The sequence below is a fragment of the Ctenocephalides felis genome, unplaced genomic scaffold, assembly GCF_003426905.1.
Source record: "Ctenocephalides felis isolate EL2017-DRISC unplaced genomic scaffold, ASM342690v1 CF-g0.4_SCAFFOLD_01170, whole genome shotgun sequence".
Lineage (NCBI taxonomy): Eukaryota > Metazoa > Arthropoda > Insecta > Siphonaptera > Pulicidae > Ctenocephalides > Ctenocephalides felis.
In genome coordinates, this window is record NW_020537324.1 from 67227453 (window position 1) to 67254326 (window position 26874).

Genomic DNA, 26874 nt, shown 5'->3' on the forward strand with positions numbered 1-26874 from the left:
CTCTGCAAAAGAAATTCATTTAAAATTATGTGATATTTTTGTCACCAGAGATAGTATGGGTTTAATTGCAAATTTTAGGATGTTTGATAGTTTTTAAGTTTAGACCAAATAACAATTTGGTAATACTTGCTATTAGCATTGCAACTAATTACTAATTTTTATTACTTTTTTTTCTAAACTATCATAGCTATAGTTCTATAACCTATTATAGTTGAAATGAGTGATTGCACATATAATATATAGATTTTTGACATTTTTTACATCAATTCATACAAGGATAGATCCCTAACGTAGCATTGCTTATATGCGTTTCTATTTTATCAGAAAATTAGTCCCTATATTTGGGAGATTATATTATATTGTATATATATTATTTCACTTGAAATTATATTCGAGATTTTTTACTTGAGAGGAATTTGATATCATACTGCTTGATATCGATTGTGCTGAGCCGGAACAGTTTGTTCTAGCCCTCGTTTTTATCATTGGAATAACATTGACTATCAATAAGGTTATTACAACTAAAATGCAATTTATTTAGCAAACATTTATATTGTTTACGAATAGAAAAAGTATTTACTCAAAAAATATTCTGTACTTTGCAATTTATTCCAAACTTGTTATAACATATTGTAAGTTAAAAAATTTCAAAAATGTCTAAAACGGGAGATTTCTACGTCATGGATGGGAACCTACCCTATAAATCTAAGTATCTCAAATTTTCCCGACAAAATTGTAAAGAAAGCATGATTGTTTTTCCGATTTATTGGGTATTTGATGCTTCTACGTGCTTTATGGTTTTAGAAAATTCAAATTAATGTACAGGAAGTTTAAGCAATTGCTTTTTATGATACGATTCCATGCACCCATAAGTTAAATATATTTTTATGGATAATGACTACAAAAGCTAATTTTTTGTGCTTAAAATCCTTAGGCAGCTTGCTGGCTCGTAGAGCTGTGTTAGCTGTACAAAAAGTTAATAAAATCGCACAAAATCGAAATGAAATTTTTTGCATATCTTTACGTTTCAAAGGTTTCTAACTTTTCGGCATACCTCAGAAAAAATGGATGTCTGTGTGTGTGTGTGTGTGTGTGTGTGCAGTATGTATGTATGTAGTATGAACCGATTTCAATGATTCAAAAAAGATTTGATTCCTATTGATATGAGACGTGCTGATTGGTTTTTGGTGAAGACAGGTTTAGCCGTTTCGCAGATACAGGAAAAATGTGCCAAAAACGGTAATTAAATTTTTTTGAGAGAACTCGATTTGAATTATTCGAAAAACATTGTATTTGTATGACGAAATGATAATTGATAACATTTTTGGTATGGCAGGTCTAGGGGTTTCTGACATACAGAGGAAAAAGTAAAAAAAACTTGATATATGTCGGTCAAAAATGATCATTAGAAATATCACATCAAATTATCAGATATTTGATAAAATTTTCAAAAATGAGTATCAATTTTGTTTTAATTTTGTTGGGTTGCGTACAAGATTGTTAGTTTTTAAAGTTTACTTCACGGTTCAAGCTAATTTCAAAATATTCAGATTTTTTTCAAAATTTTCAAAACTATACAAAGTTTTATTCTTCAAATAAGAATTTTAAATTTACAAATCAGTTGAAAATGCGTTATTCTAATCGTAAGAAATATATCCTCATATGGATTTATTCGTCACCCTCTTTCTAATGTAAACTTTCTCAAGTGTTTTGAGCCAGTTTGGGATAAGATCCTCACTGTATATTTTATGAACGATAAAATATATAGTGATTATAATTACCTATTTAAAAATGTAGAAAACAATTGTTGTAAATCATTGATCAATTTTTATTGATTACTGATTTTGTTCGTAGAATATATATAATTCTGGTACAGAAAGTTTCAGCAATTTGCCTTGAAGCACGATGCCATACACCATTAGTTTATAAATATTAGTTTTTTTATTGTTTCAACACAAGCAATTAGAAGTCTTACTTTACATGTTCTATAAGCTGTTTGTGAACACTTATGACCTAACGTATTTTATGAGAAAGGCAACCCATCGGTTTACCATTCTCCTATATTAGCTCTTACGTCTAATAGTTATCATATGATTGAATGATGCAGCTATGCCCACGAAGGGCGATTTCCACTTGAAATTATATTGTGATCTATTACTCAAAGTAGAAAATTGACATCAAAGCTGCCTGATATCAGGCTTTGGCAGTAATAAATATTAGTAAAAATAATATTTTACCCGTGGTTCCACAATTAGTTCTGTAGACATGTGCCTCGACAGATCCGTTGCTTGCAGACAATCTTTTGTAGAGGATATGCGGATGGCCCTTACTCTCTCTCGGCGCGTGACCTTTCACAGGCTCGATAACATACTCGTCATACGGTGTTTTATAAAGCCAGACTGCAGAAATCGGAAAAGCCAATGAATATTTTACATATCGATTTGTTATTTTGCTAATAAATCAATAGATCAATGTCACTGAATGACATGCGGTGGATGTTTGTATAAATAGACCGTTGGCGAATAAACATTGATTGTGATTTAATTAGTTATTGCGGGGAAGTATTTGATTTTGTCGGACGTTTAATGAACACAACAATGTGAGCTGACTTTGAGAAATTATTTGTTAGTAAGATAACACTGGGTGCGGTTGTGCCAGGGCACGGTAGTGACAGTTTTTATAACAGCTGAACTATACTGATCTTGAGATAGGATCCAAAGGTAGAAAGATGAAGTATGTTTGTTCGAACAAGTTTGCATTATTGAATTAAGTCATCGCCCTACATTAGCATGATCTGTAGTGTCAAAAACCATTCGATTCCTATTAAAATGGAGACGTGGTGGTTAGTGCAAGACTCAAAGATTAGTTTTTAAGAGAACGGAGCATCCGATTTCAATAATTCAAATAACATTTTACTTGTATTGACAAGATGAAGAACTGAATAAATTTTTGGAAAGGCAGGTTTAGCGGTTTTGGAGATCTAGTAAAAAATGTAAAAAAAAACGCCATTTTGAGGTCAAAAATGATCATTGGACATATGCACATCATATTATCAGATATTTTATGAAGATTTTAATAATGTGTATTAATTTGGTTTACATTTCTATGGGTTTTGTAACATCGTTTGTCTCTTTGACGGCGACGAGGCGCTTACGCGTTTCGATATTCCTTCTCTATACAGCCAAAGCATTGCGATTGCTTTAAAAAAAGTTCTAAATTTCAAAATTAATTCAAACTAATAAAAGCATTTTTTTCCAAAAGTTTTTTCTCCAAAAAAGTAATGTTTTTCAAAAAATTAAGATTTCTCAAAATCTAATTTTTTCAAAGTTTAAAACATATTTGTTTTTTTAAAAATCTAATTTTTGGTACGCGAAGTTTCAGCAATTTGCCTTAAGGCACGGTGCCATACACCACTCGCTTTTATTATAATAAGCTTTGTTTAAATGATTGCATCATTTTCTTTGTTTAAATGGTTACATAATTATTTCTGACAATAAAAGTCGTTTAATAAAACCAATTTTGGTATTATTTTCTAACTTATGTTTATGCCTGATTTGATTTTATGATCAATCCATCATTAAAAATTTGAAGAAAAATATCTCACGTGTTTGAACACTATGAGCTTTTAAGTGCAATTCAGAGCTTTAATTAAGTTATGACCATTGTAGTAAATTTTTACAAATTTTGTTGATTTAAACTATGTAACCGTAACCGTGAATAACCTGTCTAGGATCACAGTCGAAAACAATAACACAATTGCCGCACGATTTCAGGAATTAGACTTTTATTGAACTGTAAAATCAAAATATTAAATTTGGGAGAGGCCCTTCTTAGAAAAAAAAAACATTTTAGTACATGATTTAGGCAAAAGTTGTTGCATTGAATGATGATTCAAAAATGATGAAACGAGAGACAAACATGCGAACTAAATATAGGCGGAAAGCGTTATCATTTATCGTGTTATTTTAAGTTTTTATTTATTTACTCGTACTTTCAAAAAAACAATGAACGCAGTATAATCCACAATCACACCTAATGCATTTTTCAATATGTGTCCGATTCGTTAGACCAATCTTTTTAATCATACCCTAATAATGTGTCAATGTATACTTACCAGTCCATTACACGTGGATATAGCGACTTTAGTATCGGGCATCCCCCTGATTGTGCCTCGAAAGTGACACTGATCAACATTGGGTTTTCTCGATAATAAAGTCTTGAACTTTATGAGTCGGTCGCTTTTCGATCACTAGGCCTGGGCCGATGAAATCGTGATTTGGCCACAGCTCCAAATGATGTTCCTCTCCTAGCACAAAGATGGGAGATTTTGTTTTAGACGAAATAGAAAATTACTTTTGTTTCTTTGTTGTTAGTCGTGTGATGTAATTAACTTTGGGATAAGTTATGCAAAACTCGGCCAAAGTGAAAATATTAACTGATTAATATGTTCATATATTTGGAATATATTGGATAAAAACTCTTCTTCGCTATAATTTTTGTCACAGACTCGGTAAAGTATAATAACAATGTTTGGCTTAGGTGCACTATGGTATTTTCTCAAAAGAGATCATGCGAATTTAATAAACTTGGCACACATTGTTATCATACTTCACCAAGATTTTGACAATTTTTAAAATGTTTCACATAGCAGTTTTCAAGATATGCAAGATTGCACTCTGACCTGAAACTAGCCTAGTTTCAGGTTGAGAGCACGTTTGGCCTAGACGCACCATGGTATCTTTTCAAAAGGGGATTACACAAATTTAATGAAACTTGGCACACATTGTTATCATACTTTACCAAGATTTTGACAAAAATCCAAAATTGGTTCATACAATAGTTTTTGAGATATTCGAGATTTCACTCTGACCTGAAACTAGCTTAGTTTCAGGTTGAGAGCACGTTTGGCCTAGGTGCACCATGGTATCTTCTCAAAGAGGGTAGTATTACAATAATTATTAACAGACGTTATTTCTCGCATTTTACTTACTTCATTATGAATAAATACTATGAGTTTAATCGAAATCCGAGATTCCAAGATTTTTTCGCTAAAATTTTTTAGTGTATTTGATCAGGCTAATTTTCGAGTTTTCAGCGAATTTAACTAGAAAAGCTTATGAGTATAAAAATAATTCTTATATGACGTTATTTCTCGCTATATGCAATTAATTTCCATTTTGGATCCACTATCTGCCCTATCTGCCCTACCTGCCGAGCAATCGTCAAAAAGTTAGGATTTTTTTTTTGCTAATTTTTAATACTGCAAAACTTTGAGAACATATATATACCCTAATATATATATATATATATATATATATATATATAATGGACATTTTCAAATGTCCTTGCCACCAAGGGTTCAAATGTTTCCAAATTGATAAAAAACAATTCTGACAGTTTCAGCTCTTAATATTAACTTTAAGATAATACACAATTCAATCAAACTTCGTATGGAAAGAACATGGAAAATTTTTTAAAATTAAAAAAAAAAATTTTTTAGGTACAACTTAGCGACAAATGAATTAAAAGTGTCATTTTTTATTGAAAATTCGACTATTTTTTCAAAAATGTATATTACATCCATACGTTTTGGCTATAATTCTAGCCTTCATTCAAAACTAAAACAATTGAATGAAATGAATTGAAAAATAAATTAAAAACTAAAACAATTAAATTGGAGTGAAAAAAAATAAAAAGAGTAAATTAGTACTTACAATTAGGATATGGAAATGCACAACATTAATTAATATACACATTAAACTTGTAATTAAACACTTTTCACAAAATACTAATTTAAAAAAATCACAAATAGATAGTGTGTAATATATGTGTTGTTTGTAGACTGATTGAAGATATAATGGAGAAAAGACTCTTTGAAATATTTTTACCAAGATTCTACACATTGTGTCTATATATATATATATATATATATATATATATATATATATAATACTAGTATATTTTCAAATGTTTTTGCCATTAGGCATATATGCAATAAATTTATATTATATTTTATTTTACTGAAAAATATGTTTTTATATTTAAAATATATAGGATGAAACTTTAAAAAAATCACAAAAATATTATTCTCCAACAAAATTGATCATCAACTACGGTCTATCATATTCAAATAGTTGCATCTAAATTTGCATTCAAAGTTGAAATACTGCCAATCTTAACACTCAATAGTAAAGTTTCATTTCATTCGAACTACATATAGTTTGCAATTTGCGATTCGAGATGCAATCAAACAACAATGTCATTTCGGTTCTCAACTTCGTCCTCGCAAAACTTATCGATTGTATGATAGAGTAAATATTTTCCAACAAAACAAGTCTATTCACAACCGAACACGCGATATGTTTTTTCTACTACTTTTAGTTATTTTTAATAGCTAACCTTCAATGGGAAACTTGTAATGTATGAAGGAGTCCTGGGTAATCTCTCGTTTTTTTTCTGGTCTCGTCTAAGTTGTAATAGTGAGGTATGTAGTTGGAGACGAACGATCCGTCGTAGTCAACTTTTCTTGGCACGACAAGCTCGTAATCTTCAACATTTTCGGTGTAGAGACCTTCGAAAAATCAGATCTGTTATATATTCATGCGATAGAATTAAATATCAAATGTTCAAGGCTATTGAGTTGCTCACTTGGAGTTAGAGAACTGGAAAATTAATATGTATAACATAGGAATAAAAGTTCTAAATAGTCACATGGACATACTTGTGAAACCTTTATTATAGTATTTACAGATTTTTTTTATTTTTTTTATTGAATTACAATCTGTTTCTCCAAAAAAACAAGTTTAGGGTTTCGGAGGTATTTTTGTAGTTTTAAATGCTTACCCAATAAGCTGCTTTTTGGGTAAGCATTTGAATTTGGGTAAGCTTTTTAATTCACGATGTTGATAAAATTTTGACATAATAATTATTGACTGGATTATGTTCACATATATATTCAATGAGACCCCTTTTTATACACAGATATTCAATCATAAAAAAATAATAGTCAAGATAGATTTATCATCGATAACAGTAATGTTGCCAACTTTTATCAATATAATTTTACACATTCTTTTATTTAAATATGAACTAGTGTTTGTATTAAATACCATTATATTGCCATACCACTTTAATGACCGTCTTTTATTAACCTTTTTTTTTCTCGCTTGCAGTGAGTGAAACTTTTTAATAGAATCCTAGTGAAAATTTTCTCTAGTTTTTGAAGAAGTTTAAATTGTTCTCCAGAAAGCAAAGCAAAGCCTAAAACCATTTTTAGTTTTATTGACTCTCTTTCTTTTTATTCTATTTTTTTAATTCGTAGTTAAAAATCACATACAATCCTAATTTTCACCCTCCTAATTGAACCTATTGAATTTTTTTTGAGTTTTTGGAGAAGTTTAAATAGTTCTTCAGAAAGCATTTTTTGTAAAGCAAAGAGAGTTGGCCCCTCTTAAAACCATTTTTGATTTTTCTGACTCTTTTTTTTATTTACTCTTATTTTTCTAATGCGTAGGTAAAAATCACATACAGTCCTAAATTTTTACCCTCCTTCCATAAACCCCAATTTTGCAATAGTCACTTCAATAAATAAATCGTTTTTTATCCAAATTCCTCAAGAAAAAAATGGGTATTTTTCAGAAAATAGATTTTTTTGAACTTATAAAAAAGTTCAAATTTAGGAGACAAGCCTATTTTTTTATTTTCTTGATCAGTTTTCATTCTATTCACATTTTTTTTCTATTTCTGTAATGCGTAGTAAAAAATCACATTTGTACCAAAAACCAATATGTTACAATAATGAGTTTAGTAATAAAATCGTTTTTGATCTAAATTTCAGTTAGTTTTTTTTTGTTATAATATTTGTTAATCAGGACTATAATGCCTTATTTACAAAATTGATAGGTGCAAAAAGAAAAATAATACAAAAAAAACAATAAATTGATTATAAAACGAAACATAGTTAAAATAAAATAAAATAATAATATTAATACAAAAATAATAACAACTGACTGTTAGAACAAATGATTTTTGTATTACTGTTATTTCAGTTAGTGAAAGCCAAATTAGTATTTTATACTAGAAACAGATTAAAACTTTTTAGAGCTTCAATGGAAGAGCTTAAATCCTTCTTCAATTCAATTTATATGGCAGCTAAAAATTACGTGCGATCCTAAATTTTCACCTTCCTTATTAATGTTTATCTATGTCTATTAATGTTTTGCAATAGTTATTTTCATAATTAAATTCTATTTCAAACTACTTTTACCTAGTAAAAGGGACATGACTATATTGAACTTATGGAAAAGCCTAGATTTTTGTTAAAAAAAACTAAATGATTTTAATTGCGAACATTGCTCTTGGATCACAATTTGGTGCACTTTTATTTATTACATGATTCAGGAAAACATGTACAACAAATAACTGATGCAGAAATATAGGAGTAAGATCAAAAATATATAAAACTATGGTATTATTTTATCCTTACACACACACATATATATATATACATATATATATATAGATATATATATATATATATATGTATATAAATATATATTTAAAAAAAATATTACACTTATTTGTTGCATTAAACTTTATTCATCAAACAAATACAACATTCAATATCGTTTAAGTTGTTAAACTTTTAAAGTAATTTTCCACAAGAAACATCTTGAGAGTATTCATATTTCGAATACGGTAAACAATAAATATGCAATTCCAAACAATTGAAAACAACACACAAAGTGTAGTTTAAATTTTCCGCAATACCAATTTTATAGTTTTGAAACTGTATATTGCTGTTGCTTTTAGAACGCCGATATCATAGTCGGAATACCTTCGTCAAAGGGTTGACATTCCATATTTTACTCGAGTTTCCGAAGAATGTTTCATGACAATGATTTACTCATACATACACCAAGTACTGAAGCAAATATATTTCTGCAGAGTCATATTTTATAAAATTTCGAATGATAATGTTATTCACGTGTATGCTTCAACGGCGAGATATTTCTTTGTAAAACTTTACGCTTCTTTATTCAATATCCTGTAAGAAGTTTTATTTGTGCATCCAGTCGTACATTCAGGAAGGTATTTGGAAAATTTTGTTCCAATATTCTATTGTTTACCTTCATCTAGAGTAGATTCTTATTAAATACATATTATAATTCGTTTTTTTACGTGTATACTTTATTTTTTTTAAATTACAATCTTTATTATAATTGTTAAATAATCTAACATCTAGCAATAATGATAAATAATAACATAAATTTAAATAAATATGAGTACAAAGGATAGAATTTACATTATACGTTATAGTATACTTTAATGACCAGCTTTTTTGACAAATTTTACTCCTCCTTGATTAATATTATGTGAGAACTTTAGGTGCTAATTCTTGGATAAATAGGTATGTTACAGTAATGCTATGTTATGGGTCTATTGGTCTATATTCGTATAAGTAGGTAGTAACAAATCGTCAAAAAGCTATGTATTTGTTGTGACATTAGGCGTTTTACACATATAAACCTAACTTCACGTACGTGTTACCAAGGAGACATCAGAAATATGTACTTATGATAAAATTGTTTTTTTGACGTTTGTGCGTTTTGGAAGTTAGGTTTTATGTGTAAAGCGCCTTATCGCACAACAAATACACATATTTATAACAATTTGTTACTATCAACTCATACGAATATGGACCCCTAAAAGAAATTTATCATAGCCACTACCATTTACCTATTTTATCCGAGAATTAGACATGATAAGAAAAAATATTGATATTAGTGCTTTAGTGCTTTCACTAAATGTTATGTTTTTTTCTGATAGATTTTTTTATTCTGATATTTTTTTTTTAATTTCACATGATAATTCCTATGAGTTATTTGCCTTATGTCATTTACTCGCACACATACACACACACACTTTCAAACACATATAAATTTATCTGATAAATATTACATTGATATTTAGAGAATTACTTTAATAAGCGATTCTACTATTCTGTTTACATAAAGTTATAATATGTTTCTGATAGATGACCACTAGTTTAAAATATTGTTTAAACCACTGAATATTGATCATGATTATTTTAAATTTTTACTTAAAAAATGTTTAACCTAGGAGTATACCATGGGAATTCGGTGTGATATACAATAATAACATGCTTCTATTTATAACAAGTTTAAGGAACCTCTTCGACTTCTAATATTAAGTTTTGTTAAGAAATTAATTGATGCCCTTTTTCATATAACAGCTTGCGATCTACAAATTTTTATATTTAATTTTTTTATATATTAAAAATATAAGTGTATAAGAAAATCTGTTATATATATATAACTGTATCTCAATCAGACAATATATCTGGTGTAAGAGATCACAGTAAATATTATTACAAACAATTTATATACTAAAATTTTGCAAATATACACGTAAATACATAATATGCTTATACACACACATGCTTATTCAGATAAAAATTATAAACAATAATTATATATAATGAAAGAAAAAAAAAATTATCTCTAAATTCTAGAGTACTTTTTAACTCTGAGAATTTTACTTTTTGACTTTTTTAAGAATTGCTCAATATGACAATGAAGTCACGAAATTCTCAAATATAAAAAATAATCTGGACACTTTAATAAAGTCATAATCGCATATTTATTCATGGCCAATGTAATCACAATCTTAATGCAACAAATCTGATAATATTTTATAGACTTAAAATCACCTTTTTATTAATCAATCATGTAGGTATCATTCAATCTCCTACTATATTATTAACCATATTAATAATTATAAAAAATTAATTAATTTTTTTATTCTCCACTATATTCAGCACATGCAACGAAATACCAATCCTTTTATATAAAAGATACAAAGCTTACCTTATTTCCACTATACAATTAATTAGTATATGATTATACCGAAAAATCGCTATCAGTCTCGTCAGAGGTCCGTGATTCAATATTGAAAACTTGCATACTGACATCATCCATCAACTGTTGCTTCTCTATATCACGTGATCTTGACTTCGTGTACATAACTTGTAATTCTGCACGAGATGTCTTTTTTTTCTTCCTGGTTTGATAACTATAGTCCAGGTCGCTACTGGACGCAGACGAATAAGGATAGTGTTTTCGCCTGTCTTTTCGTCTCTGTTTTTTCTCAGCATAAGCAGGATCATCTGAAGAATCTATCACATCACTCACTGCATCGCTCAGATCACCTGGGTAAATGATAATTAGAGTTAAATTAGCAATCAAGAGCCATAAACCCTTTACATTCCAAGCCTTCTGTCTTTTTGCCACTTTTTAAGTGACATTTGACATAGGAGCGGAAAGGGTTAAATATATAAAATGTATGAAAAGTAAATTTAGTGAAAGTATTTTATATTCATATAATGTGACATAACAATTTAAAGCCGAGATGTCTATTATTAGCAAAAGCTTTGATTGAGATCTGTTCTGTCAGTAGACCGGAATATTTGAGCTAAGCAAATATTTGCTAAGAAATTACCATCTACAGCACCATTATATTTAATCTAGATATAAATAACTTTCATCTAAATTTATATGAAGCTCGTAGTTATTAAACGTAGCTTTAAATTTAGATGCAACATATAGTTTTGCAACTTCCGTACAAAACTCTGTACAAAAGTTGTACAAACTCGCCGTAACGTAGTCCAAAACTTTTGTTCAAAGTTATATAAAGGGAATTGAGATATGGTAAATATTTCTTGCTTATGAATTTTAGAATATTAATGCTACTTAAAGCAAAATATAATTGGTATTTTTTAACTTCTTGTAAGGTGAGTTATAGTAATCGCAAAAAAATCGAAAATGAAAATGTATACATATCTTAACGCTTCAGAGGTTTCTGAACATTTTGGCATACCAAAAAATTGATGTATGTGTGTGAGTGTGTGCTAGGATACAATTTTTTGTCGACGTTTTTGGGAACGCAGTTTGAAAGATTTGAATAACTCAAAAACTAGTGGGGTGCATGGCATCGTGCATTAAGGCAAAGTGTGTGTGTGATAGGATACAAATTTTTGTCGACGTTTTTGGGAACACGGTTTAACCGATTTGAATAATTCAAAAACTAGTGGGGTGCATGGCATCGTGCATTAAGGAAAAGTGCTGGAACTTTCCGTTCCGTAATTAAAAATCTTTTGTATGGAACCCAGAAAAATTTAAACAAAATGTGTACACATTTTCAAAATCCTATATAAAATAATGATGATTTAATCTGATAATTTGATGTACATATGTCCAATAAACATTTTTGACCGCAAAATGCCATTTTTTAAACTTATTTTTATTGAGAGTCTATAACCGCTATATCCGCCTTTCCAAAAAATTTATCAGTTCTTCATCTTGTCAATACAAGTAAAATGTTTTTTGAATTATCAAAATCGAACGCTCCGTTCTCCTAAAAACTGAGTTACCGCTTTCAGCACTTTTTGGCCCATATCTTCGGAACGGCTAGACCCGCTTACGCCAAAAACCAATCAGCACGTCCCCTTATCAATACGAATCGAATGTTTTTTGAATTATTACAATCGGTGATCGGTGTTCCCGAAATCGTCGACGAAAATCTGTATCCGCACACACACAAACACAAACATACATACATTTTTTCTGAGGTATGCAAAAATATTTGAGAAACCTTTGAAACGTAAGGATATATAAAAATTTTCATTTTCATTTTTTTTGTAATTACTATAACTTGCCTTACGGGAAATTTTTCAGAGAGCCATTTTTTTTCTAAAATTTTACAATTTCTCAAAAATCTAATTATTTCAAAGTTTTGAAACTTTTTTTTAAATAATTTAGTTTTTGGTACGGAAAGTTCCAGCAATTTGCTTCAAGTTAGTTTAAATGATATTTGTTTAAAAATATATATGATACTGTAAATGGTTATATTGATAAAATTGTTAATTCCCCTACTTCGAAATTAGAAGGGTGGGTACTTTTTTTTCAACTACCGTGGTATACAAAGGTTCCTGTATCCCACAATAGTGATAATAGTAGACAGATATTTCAATATTTTCTCAATATTTATTATCAAATTACCGTAAGAGATAGGATCCAGGCAAATAGTGCATTTATTGTGCAAGTCCCCGAAACAACTTTCGCAGAAAACTCCGATGCAGGCGGGAGTCGCGCATCGTATGAAAGTCTCGCCTTTGCGCTCAATAGATGCACACACCAGACAGGATACTTGTTTTTTATCATCGAGAAAAAAACGGATCACAGGAATGTTGATCAATTTAGCTCGCACCATTTCCACGAATGTCACTTTATCCACTCCTGATTTACCTGAGAAAAATGAGAGATTGAATAGATTTCATTAAGTAATTTGTAATAGTAAACAATAATACTCTTACAGTAAGTCTGGACAAAACGTCATTATGCTTTGGTTTTTAATCATACTCATTTATTTAATTATATTATAACCAGTCACAATCGTTTTTACTCATCTTTGTTTTATTGATTACCTGTAAGAGAGTATTTTTATTATAATAAATTTTGCAAAGCGCGAAACACCTTTAAACGGATTTCTGCAACATGACTAACAACGACGCTCAACATCTGGTAGGATTTTTATTATGGTTTTAAGGCCACTGTCATTTTGTCCATGTACACCATTTTGTAAGTGTTTCATCTACGTGTTCTATAAGTTACTGAGAACACAAATATTAGTAGGCAATCTCTTCATTGTTTTTACTATATCACTACTATATCACTTTTATGTTTAATATAGAACGCTAATAGCAGACAACTTTTCGGTTGTCATTTTAATTGGGATATTGCAGCAATCCCCGGTACTATTTTTGCTTGAAGACGAATTGCTGTCTATATTTCCAAGTAAAAATCAATGTGAATACTGCTTGACATCAGGCTATCCGTTGAAGATGTTGAACCTGGGACATCCGAATAAAATCTTATAGCTCTAACCTAATAAGATACCTTAGATCAAAGTAATACCTAAGTTTGTTGAAGCATCTGATACAAAACACACAATATTACCTTTTTCTTTTCTTTAACACATTTGTCATACTTCTTGCATTGTCATTCATTTTTTTAAAATTATTCATGAAATAAAAGGTAATTCATGTCTTGTTTAAATGTCCTAGTTTATACAAACACGATAACGTAATATTTATCGTGATAAGCATTTTTAATTGAATTGCGCTCTATCTAAAAGACAATATTAAGAGCTAAAACTTTCAGAGAATTGTCTTCTATCAATTTAGAACCATTTGTGCCATTGGGAGCAAGGAAATGCGAAAATGGCCATATTAAGGACCATCTTAGTACATATATGTGCAATAATAACTTGTTACATTAAATATGTTCAACAAACTTAAACAGAATATTTAAAATTTTAACTTAAAATCAATTTTATACGATTCTATTACCATTTACCAATACGTATACCGCTACTCGTCTGTTTTCTAGAAGAACAATAAAGTAAAGAGTTATATTTAAAATTGCGACTGAATTTCCATATTTAAAATATGTCTAGTAAAATCACGATTACTTTTGAAATTTACTTTTCCATATCCGTGCAATTATAATTGATCATTATTTTTATCATCTATTGGTGCTTCAAATTGTATAAAGCCATTCCATTCAACCACGTCTCGTGAGTTGTAAAAGCGGTTAAACTAACTTTATATAACAAAATGGAAACGCATTTCTCGATTTTCCACTCAAAGTGGAATTGCTTCGATAGTTAGTAGTAACCTGACGGTCTTATGGTAACTGGATAAGTTTTCAGCAGGAAACTAACTATCCTCCATTTATATACTCCTTTGCCTTTTAATGAAAAGGGAAGCGAAAACGTGAAAACTCAAGTTTAGAAATCAATTAATTGCAGACTCAATCGTATAAACTGTTCTAATTAGAGGTATCATCGATGACATATTGATGCAGACATTATGATGTATCTAGAATATATTTAATATTAAAAATATTAAATAATTACTATATTTAATCTAACCGTGCAACTTTTGATGTGGGAATATGTATGTAAGTTTTCGATAAGTTTATTAGTAATTTCAATTATTCGTATGAACTAACATTTCGCTCACTCGTAAAAAATTTAATAAACATACTATAGCAACGATATGAATGAAGTGTTTTCATTTAGCCAAATTATACCATCTTTTCCAAATTTTCAACTTCTATGTCCCCAACCATTTACCATTTCATCAAAAGCGCATTATCTATTCATCCAAACAAACTCGTCACCTAAAAGTTCTTACTAGAAACTTTCAAGTTCCGATCTAGTCGAATATAATTCATCCATCTGGCATATGCAAAGTACGAGTACCTTTACTAAAACGGGTCCTTAGTTGACGTCTGGTGAAGGTTAGGAAGTTTCCCCTGGATCGTATAATGTGGTTGTAGAGCCACACTGCTCGCTGACGTGCCCTTTGGGGATGATAATTAGCCATCACGATCTATGGGAAAAACAATTTGTGGTAAATCTAAAGATCGATTTTAATTGGAAATAGATAATTTACTTTGGATTACAGAGACATAAATTTTCAGGAATATGTCAATCAATGGTCGAGATTTTTAGGTACGATTTTTTTAATCGATTTTTTTATCATGCCTATGTAATTTCGTGCTTAGACGATTTGGAGTTAGAAAGAAAAGTTTTGAATGATTAGAATTCAATTCATAAAGATTAAGTTTAGCTTGCGTTAAAATGTTAGTGAGATTGTTGTTAATAAAAAATTTCATTATTGTATCAGCTGTAGTTAATGAACTATGAACGTTAAAATAATTTCTGGGGATTTTGAATATTTTTAGATGTTCAGTTATGCTTTGTTTAGGTGATTGTTCTGAACATCGTATTGATAAGAACGTGTTTTTTCACTGATTGTTTTGATTGAATTTTAAATGCGTCAACTTTTAATAATTTTTTATTTATTTATTTATTTCTCATAACCAATCTGAACCTTGGGTTCAATAGGGTTATTTGCTGTTGGGTACAAGGCATTTAGAAATTTCCCTAGTGAGGAATTTCCTTACATAAATATATTGATTGTTAATTTTTGATGAAACTTACAAACACAAGTTGAAGCATGTTTTTAAAGGAGGGCATCTTAAAGCCGACCAATTTCGATAATTTCAAATGTATAGTTTGAAAAGGTCCTAATACTTGAAAACTTGGGCATTTAACATGTGTGACTCAATAAGTCCACATGACACGACTATCTGAATAAGAAAAAACTCTATGCTAAATGGATGCCGCGCGAACTCACATATGACCAAATTTAAAGTGTTAATGAGACAATTAACAATTAATTATTATATCATTATTTTTATTGCGATTCTAGACATGTTATTCATGATTACGCATGCAATTTAAAATTAACCACAACGACCGAAAAATAATCACATTTTTACCAAAGTTCTAGATTGCAACTAAAAGCTTATCATTTTCACTGCGTGAGAATTTTTTTTCTCATTTTTTATGCCTGTTACACTCCAATTTTTCCCGACGTTGAGTTCTGGGACACTTATATATATATATATATATATATATATATATATAATATTAGGGTGATTCTCCATTTGGATGTTTTCAAATTTCCTTACTTTTAGGAGCTGAATTGCTCCAAAATTGATATAAAAAATATCCCCTGATAGGTTTAGCTCATAATATTAACTTTAAGATTGCCTGCACTTCAACCGATGTCTTTTATAGAAATAACATGGGCAAAATTCCATTTGTTTTATAGAATTTTATAACTTAGCGACAAGTGAATCAAAATTTTGAGAATAACATTGAATTTGCTTATTTTGATCATAAATCAAAATTTACAAGAAAAATTTGATATATTTCATAAAATAAGTTTTTACTCAGGAAGAAAAACTAAGAAATTTTAGTTGGAATGCGGCCTATATGCAAGTTAAAATTAGGAGCTAAAACTTTCAGGGATTTTTTTTTATCAATTTGGAAGCATATGAGCCTCTTTTTATTCAATTTAATATGAACTTTTATGAACAAATAGAAAAATGAATATATAAAGTAACTATCTATTAAAAATATAAAATAAAAAGCTACTGTCGTTAGTGATTTTTATGTGAATAATATATGTGATATATCTTATAATAATTTTAATAATTTATGAAGGTCCTTCATGGTTCTAATTCTAAATAACATACAGTTTTGTGTTATCTATATTTTACTATTTTCAAACAAAATCCTCATACATAATATCGATAATAATATAGTCATTAATGACGAAAATCTTGAAGATCTTTATTATTTCCAGTTATGAAAGAAATGACTACAGTAAAAAAATAATAACTGCAGTAAATGTGAATAGCAATATAATAATATAATTAATGAAAGCCTCTGAGAAAATATAATAAAGAATTTAGTATTTCAAAAAACAGAAAAATTTTGTTTTCGCGTTGTAAGTTTGGGATTTCTATTAGAAATTCCTTAAACATAATTGAAAACTATATTTTCATTAAATATCGGTATGTTTTTTAAACTTGAAATTTCCTAAATTATACGAAAGATTTTTTAATATATGAGTTTTTCCCGTTTCGTGAGGTTGATTTGAATGTATTCAACACTGATCAATCAATATTTAACCCAATTTGCACGGAAAGGGTACTTGGTTTGAGCTTCACAACTATGTACAAAAATTTATTGTAAAATTACTACTTTGAAAAATTGAGTTGTTATTGCGTCAAGTCAAAAGACTTATGACACAAAGTAGAAATTTGATGAGAAATTATATTTGCGAAAGAGAAAGTAAAATTGTACATATAAAAATACTGATCAGAATACGATATAACTAGTGGGGTGCATGGCATCGTGCCTTAAGGCAAATTGCTGAAACTTCCTGTACCGTAATTAAAAATTTTTGTAGAGAACGCAAAAAAATTACACAAAATGTGTACACATTATTAAATTTTCACACACACACAAACATCCATTTTTTCTAAGGTATGCATTATTTCAGAAATCTTTGAAACGTAAAGATATATAAAAATTTTCATTTTCGATTTTTTTGCGATTACTATAACTTACCCTACCGGAAGTTAAAAATGTCGTGTAAAGGATAGAAAGTAAAAATGTTGTAAGTTGTAAGTATCTAAATAATGCTCTAAGTTAGCAAGCTTATGACAATTTTCTATTACCTGTCGTAATCTCAAGCCGTACGGTTCAAATATTGCCAATAACCAGCAAATGACGATCAATGACACTATCTGCACGTATCTGTCTATGTCAGGCGGAACCGGATCGGGCAGGCAGGGCGTAGGGTCCAGGTTAAACTTCGAAGTTATCGGCGTGAAAGCTTTAATAATGCCCCTCAACAGATCTCCCACTATGCCTGAATAAACGGAAACAAAACAAAATATTTTTAGGACATTGGGAAATCGATTTACTTCAGTAGAAAATGAATTAAATATAGTAGTCCAGTCATTCAAGCTTAAATTAGGTAAGAATATCGGAATTCAAGATACCCAGCTGTAAGTCTGTATACACTTGTATATTGACATTCAAAAGTTGTCTCAAAACCTACAATAAAAAAAAAGGTTTTGAGGCAACTTTTAAATGTCAATATACAAGTATTTACAGACTTACAGCTGGGTATCTCGAATTCCGAGGTGAACTAACTATAATGACTGGACTATAAGAAATAAATTTATTTACACATTTCACATCTTATATTAGCAATTAGCTTATGAAACTATTATAATAAAATTATTATTATTATTATGAAATTATGAAAACTTTTTTCAATGCAAAATAATGAGTCATCACAAATAATTAAAAAGATTGAATGCATGTTGTTATAATTAAAAATATTAAATGCATGCTTGATTGATTGAATGATCAATTGTTGTTTGAATAACAAAATTATTATTCATTATTGTTTAAATATTTAGCGAAACGATATGTATAATAATTTTAATTTTGTGTTGACATTTTTATTTGTGTGTGATATTTTTTGTGTTAACTGAAATTATGGAATGGTAAATTATATGTGCAGTAATTTGCATAATAATATTATTTATACAGCAATATTTTAATAGATAAAAATTGTGGATTCTCTTTTGCTTTGAAATTGAAATTATACACGGCGAATATAATGTTACCAAAATTATGTACATTGTGTTTGAAAATGAATATTTTATTATAAAACTATATATAAATTTGCTTGATTAAATATTCTAGCTTCACTAGGTTTTACAAGAATTATTCATTAATTTCTTAATTATGTTTTTAAATTAGTTTCTGAAGTTTGATAAAATAATATTTGAATTGTAGAAGTAGAGCATAGCATATATTTTAAAATATTTAGATTAATTAAAACCAAGATATTCTTTACTACGGCTAAAATTTATTTACTATATTAGTATCAACTTCATAACTTTATTATTTACACTCTGAATGAACAAATATGTTTTTGTTTAATTTGTGAACTTCGAGATAGGGAAGTTTGTTTTCACGAAAAAATCCGACTTGCAAATTTTGTTTTCTGGACTTTTCGAATTATTCCGAATCGGAGACACAATTTGGAAAAAGTATATGTGTGTGTTTATGAGCTGATTTTTGATCTTTCGTCGACGTTTTTTCAAACACCAATTTCAAATGTTTAAAAACCAATATATGTAGCATGATAAGGACTAGCGTTTGTAACTTTTGTGCGACGATCGGCTAACCCGTTTATTTGTAATTAGTAGAGCCTACAATCTTAAATCGATTTTAATTCAAAAACTCTTGGAAAAATGTTGGTTGAGAATCGCGTTGATTAGTTATTGGTGAAGATTGGCCAAGCCGTTTCTTTGCAACTAAATGCTGAAAAACTTTAACTAGTTTTATTTTGATAGTCAAAACTGATATATTTTTCAAAGAAAACAAACTATTTTGAATCCTTCACTATCTAGAAATTCACTTTAAAGCTATGATTGTTTCGGCATAGTTTTTTTTAATTGAACTATATTCATATAATATATATATATATATATATATATATATATACATAAATATATACATATATATATATATATATATATATATATATATATACGAGTATATACCTGCCTTATATATAATATTCTTCTGTACGGGTTATGATCTGATACTTCTCCTACACTGTTTTTCGGGTTTTGATAATTCAATTTAAAGTTTGTCAAAGGAAATTTTTAAGATTCAATGAACGATAAAACTAGAGTAACACTGTAGAAATAAATGGCAAAAATCACAAAAAAACACTTATCTTTGTTTGACATTGAAATCATTTGAACTCTCATCTCCTAGAAATGTCAATTCACTTGAAATTTGAATTTTGAAATTATGAGCCTAGATAATATTGGAATATAAAATATAAGAAAAATGTAATGTCTACATTATCATTGCCGAAAAGCAGCTGAGATGTGCCGGGAATTAAAATAAAATAAGATACAATTTGGCGGATGAAATTATATAACTTAGTTCAATATATCACGCAACAAGTCCAAAATTGCATATACATTATTTTTTAAACTTATGCATGTCGCATTTTGATCTACTTTACTAAATTATTCACTAATACAAAAAATATTCGTACTTATTAAAAAAAATGATTTAAAATTTTATTTCATTCGTCGAAAATTCATTTGTTTGGCATTGGATATATGGAATATTTAGCAAGTTGATCTTAGATTGAAGAGTGCTCATATAAACTAGATTTTACAAATTAATTCACCTAAGATTTCAACATGAACAATAATGTTTATAAAATTATTTATTTATTATAATTATAAAATTATAAAATTATTTAATTATATAAAGAAAAATGTACTTCAGAAATTATAATTGCTAAAAAGCAACTAATATACCGTACGATACTATGAAAACTATAGACAAAATTATTGAAGCAAATATGTTGTGTGGTAAAATTAAGTGTGATATTGTTCTTTTACCACAGATACTATATTATTATTTTTTGAATTTTTTATACTGATTATACTAAGACCATAAATGAATCATAAAGGCAGGGCATCGAATAGGATAATATAAAGTGTAGGATAGGATATTAAAAAATTTGGAACTTTTGTAGACGTGGGTACAGGACAACGTCTGTCGGGTCATCTAGTATATTTAAATACACTGATATTTACCAAATGTCATTTATCTCACCTTCTCCATTCACAGTTGCTCCTGCGACATCAGGCATTTCGATAGGGCTTTGACTACGCCCATGATATCGAATGTTAGCCAAAAGCCAATAAAGCGTGTAGTCAGCTAACATTTGGGCACACAATTTAAATGACATTATTAGTAGAAATATCATTGACTTGGTCAATTTTACACGTTCCTCTTTCAATAATCTGCACGAATTGAGCGCTATATACTTGTTCCTTTCGCGACGATTCAGGGGAAATACAGTTTCTTTGTCTTGTTTGGCCCGGACGAAGTCGATGTCACGTAGGTAGTCGGTGATATATCTATAATAAAGATAAAATATCAAAAGTTTCTAGAATAAATGTATTATAATTATAAATCATTATTTAAGACATTAAATTATTAGTAGTTAACATATAAGGTGACCTTTTTTTGTACGAAATCCGGGACGGAATGTTATGTAGAGAATGTCAGGGGGTGTGTTGGGCGTTGGTGAGCTAAAAACTTATATGCACATTTTTTGGTTCAAATTTTCTAGTTGAAATATATTTTAAACAATATCGGCAATCGAACTATTTTTAAAAATCCGGGACAAAACACTTAAAACCGGGACAAATATGGCCTTTAAAAAAAAACCGGGACGCAAGGCGGAAAATCGGGACATATGGTCACCTTATAACATATCACTTGTGGTAAATAAACTATGTATTTTTTAGAAATTTACATTTCCATGAAAACATAATATACTTTTTGATATTCTGCGAAAAGCTTTATATAAGAATATAATATATAACCTGGCTTAAAGCAAAGTGCAATATATTTATCTACTGTTATTATATCTTATATACCATAAGTTATTTAAAATGATTTGATATTCATTAATAATAATAGTAATATAAATTAATTACCATAAGTGATTTAAAATAATTTGATATTCATTAATTAAACATTAATCGACATTAAGCAAATATTTAGAATATTTATTTTCAAAATAAGACTATATATAGTGGTCGTAGGAAATTGTACATATAAATAATTTAGCCGTTAAAATTTTTTTGTCAACTATAATTTTGAGTTTCTAATCCTATTATTCAATGATAGCCTTAATCAAAATGATGAAATTTGTACAAAAGCATCGAAATTAATAAATATAAACTATATAATAGTGCTCATAGAAAATTGTACCTACATTTAATTCAGTCTTTAATTTTTTTGTGAGCAGTAATTTTGAGCTTCTAATTTTATTATTCAATGATATCATAAACTATAAAATTTGTACACAAGTATCAAAATTAATAGTTTTGGTATTTCCTGATTTCTCTGTTACTACGCTTCAATAATCATCTTTATTTCTTTTGCTATCAAAGATTATACAATTTTTTTTGCTGTACCAAAGCTTACTGTAATTAAAAGCTCATAACATGATATAAGATTTTGGATTTAGATCGAATTTTCTAAATTTGTTTTCGTCTAATACTTGTTAACAATAAAAAAAAACAGAAGTCTAATACTGAAGCAAAGAATCAATAATTATACTAGAGGCTATTATAATTTTTGTTTAAATATTTTTCTAATATAATTCAATTTCTTAAAATCATTGATTTTTTGTATGATTTCTGATATTAAATTACCAATCAGAATGAATACATAAAATATTAAAACAGTTAATTTATAAAAAGCCGTTAACACAAAAACATAAAAATTTATATTAGAGTAAGGTTGCTTACGTCGTACCTCTAAGTAAAAAAGTTAATAATATTTAGTGCAATTAAATTGAAAAAAAAACTTGCGTTTTTTAAATCCTTATTTAGTTGATTTGTTATTCACAATTATAAAACTTTTTATATTCAAATATGTGTTTTCTCAAAATTGTGCTTCTGGTACCTACCACATATAGCCTTTCAAAAATCTTAGAAGCTCTTAGAAGTAAAATATAGTAATATTTATCTATTGCCTAAAACAATTAATAATGAATAATAGTGGATAAAAAATTAATTCCGAAGTCGATTTTGCTGTATTTGTTTATTATTTATGAAGATACAGCCGTTATTATTCACATCAACTTGGTGTTTGTTAATTTGAGCAAATACTTTGGAAAACTATATTTATTCGGATTTTCTTCATATTTATAAATTAAACTGGTATGAGTAAGAAAACTTGCACAGATGCAAGTATTTGAAGACTTAAGCTGGATGATATTGGAATTTCGAATTTAAAACTAATGGCATAACTGGAACATATATGTAATATAAATAAACGTTATTAAAGAAAAATTGTCAGGATCATATTCTTGCCATAATAGAATTGCAATTGAGCTAAAAATATTAGTAGAAAATTTACTGATAGCCATTTAACTATTTGTTTTCACAATAGTCACCAGTTTTCTAATTATGAAGTTTACTTGATAGTTTCATTCAATAGTACCAGATGATGTAATTTACATTTATCATTTGGAGTAAAACTTAGGAAGTGGCACGATTTGAGAAACCTTACCACATATTCTATGATTCTTTTATACTTACCTGTTATCGAAATGTTCTACAGTCAAATACTTCCTCCGATAATTGAAGACCTTTACAACAATAAACAGAAAAAAGAAGCTAGTTGCACAACTCATCCAGTCGAAAACGGCTAAAACTGTATCAGTTCTATGTTTGACCTCCGTCATCATTCCGGCGGCCACTTCGCTCATCGATCTTGACTGATTTGTCTCGAAATCAAAGGAATGCTTAAATTTTATGGATACAAAAAACATAGTTCGGATGTGAGTGACAAAACGGCGAAACCTCTTCTTGATACTTCCAATTATGCTGTCACTGATGAAGTCGAGCAGCATACAAATATAGTCTAGAATCGACACAGTAAAGAATCAAAAAAAAAATCATAGGTGGAGATGGAGAATTTTTTTCTTACAAACATAAGTAGTTTATGACGCTCTTTTTACTACTACTGTCTAGAAAATCTTACAAAATGCTAGTCGTATTGGTTCACTCAAGACAATAAAATAGAAGCATGTTATTATATCAGTCTAATGCTAATGGCATGTTTTACTATTTCTCTACATACATTGCTCTTGCATAGTAAGAGCAATCTTATTATATTTCGCTTCATATTATTTTATTTAAATTGCATCATTATAATACACACATATATATATATATGTATATACTAGGGTGGTCCTTAATATGGACATTTTCGAATTTTATTGTGTTATTATATTTTACTATGGTCTCAGAAATGTTATTCACGGTTACTGTTCCAAAGTTAAAAGAAAACTAATGTAAATGAACTACAATAAGCAAATAAAAGTTTTCACCAAAACTCATAATTTACAAGCATGAAATAATGTTTTCTCTATTTATTTCAGGACAGTGAAGGTCAATACTATCACCGTTCCAGATCGACGTTAAGTTCTGGGACACCATGTATATCTTGATTATTTTTTCAACGTTCAAACATTTTTGGAACAATTGGCAGTTCATTGGACGAATTGAAAAGGTAAATTATTAATATTATTTTTATGTTTTGACACTTTGTGTGTCATCATTCAGCAAATCTAAAAGATTTTACACTGCGAATACAATTATTGAAATAAAAAAACATTAATTTTGAAATTTAATGTGTAAAAATATACATACCAAACTATGACAAAACCGACACGTAAACTTTGAAACAATATTATAATTAAAAAAAAAATTTTTAATTACACTTTGCTTTTTCAAATTATAATAGTGGTTTAAAGTTTGTATTCTGGTATTGTCCGGATTTGATATCCAAGCTGAATAATTTTTTTAATTTATTAATATGTTATGAAACCATCCATTTAAAAATGTATTCTGTTCATAATTGTACTAAATTATGAAAAAAATTGTTAAGAGGTTACGTCAAAGGTAGTCGTACAACATACATTAGTATACAAATATTTAACGTAGGTTTGAAATTTAACATATTGTTCCTATATGATTTTTTTTTGATTATGGAAGACAACTGTGCCAAATGTGAATCGCGAATCAATTCAAATAATTCCTGAAAATAATATCAAACTGTCTATACTTACGACACTAATTTAAATTTAATGTCATCTGGTATTCCCAAAAGAAAAGAACTTTCTTGATAAAACGTAGGATTTATAAAATATGCATCTACAAGTTCTTGCATACAACTTTATGAAGTACTTTACTAGATATATAAGGCGTCACAAGTTTTAAAATATAGATGAATGAAAACCTTTTATATTTATATTGATTTACTGTTTGAATTAATCAATTTCAATAAAGGTTTTACTTATTTTACTTAATAACTCACATTATCCTAATTTATAATACATTCTATTCACATCACATCTGGAGGCTTTGTTTCAATATTACTTCTGAATGAACATGTAATGGATTTAAAGGTCAAATACTCTTGAGCATGTAATGGATGTAAATGTCAAAGTATTTACTCAGGATATGATCATAATAATATATGAATAAGTAAATATATTTCTGACGCAGGAATGGTATGAGGGCATTGCTAAGAAATTCAATCATGAAATTGATACCTTATTACATAGTACTTACCAGTTATTTGGTACTTACCCAAAAATTTCACCGTGTAGCAGAGTGCACTTGCAACATACGCCACAGAACACATCCAACCGAACACACTTCCTAATTTAGCTTTGCAATCCACTATTGCATCATCAAAAACGTTCATACATCTTTGAAAAGGTGTTCCAAATTTCTTGTTACAAATATTCACCACACTGCCAAGCCATTGAAACGCAGATTTGATAACCCCTAAAATGCCCATTATTATTTTTTTCAAGGCAGTGAAGGCTGCTCGCAATTTTTCAATAATTTTTGATATAATGCTTGCAAGCTTTTTGATAGCATTCTTGATGGCGTAGTATGGTTTTTTGATTATATTTATTACTTCTCTTGCTGCTGATTTGAGTTGTTCTTGCCCACAAGCTAATGACTCCGATAAAACATTCGTGTTGTGTAAAGTGTTTTTTGCTGGTCCTGTCAAAGCTAATATAAAGGCATAAGCAGCCAAGGCTTGGCGTCCTCTTTTACTAAAAAACTGAGGAAGCAACAGGAAAACCATACATCGCACACGTTTACTAAACGCCAAGCCCAGGGTCAAAATGCACCCTACCACTGACGCCAAGCAGGTTGCACTCCACATGGTAAAATTTAGTTGGAAAACAAAAAATACGAAGAAAATGTAAGTTAATACAAAGCCTCCACAGAATCCAAAGAAGCTCTTCATCACAGCATTTGCAAAGGTTCCATCTTTTCGCATTCTGCGCCATAATGACGCCCCAGCAAATTGCTGCTCGATTGAAGTAAACTTTGGGGGTATTTTCGCACGTCTGCGTTTTCTACCTTTAAGGTAATCGTTGAGGGCTACTTTCTTCTCTTCTTGATAACGCAATAGTTTTCTCTCGAGTAAACTTGCTTTTATAATTGCACGAAAAAACGACATTGTTGAAAATTATTGGTAATATCAACAGGTTTGCGTATTTATATTAGTATTGCATGTTGCTTGGCAACGCAATAACAAAGTTATTTGCAAAATCATCTAAACGCAAATTCTCATAGACTTTATAATACATGTATTATAAGCTCTATGGGTATTGTGGTTTGAAGAACAAATTTTATGCGATTTTTAAATGACCGTAAAGAGATGGCAAACAATATTTTCACTATATTTTTTACAAATTATTAAAAA

The 26874-nt window shown here is 28.9% G+C and overlaps 1 protein-coding gene across 1 annotated transcript in view; it reads right to left on the reverse strand.

Annotated features, from left to right (window-relative positions):
- LOC113367568 (DC-STAMP domain-containing protein 2-like) overlaps positions 1-26628 on the reverse strand; it is a 68354-nt gene extending 41726 nt beyond the window's left edge. The window contains exons 1-6 of the mRNA XM_026609165.1: positions 25737-26628; positions 23679-24003; positions 21172-21479; positions 18183-18376; positions 15358-15475; positions 15264-15272 (exon numbers count right to left, since the gene is read on the reverse strand). Of these exons, the coding sequence (XP_026464950.1) occupies positions 15264-15272; positions 15358-15475; positions 18183-18376; positions 21172-21479; positions 23679-24003; positions 25737-26628 (1846 nt within the window). The remainder of the gene's footprint in view (positions 1-15263; positions 15273-15357; positions 15476-18182; positions 18377-21171; positions 21480-23678; positions 24004-25736) is intronic.
- Between the last annotated feature and the right edge of the window lie 246 nt (positions 26629-26874).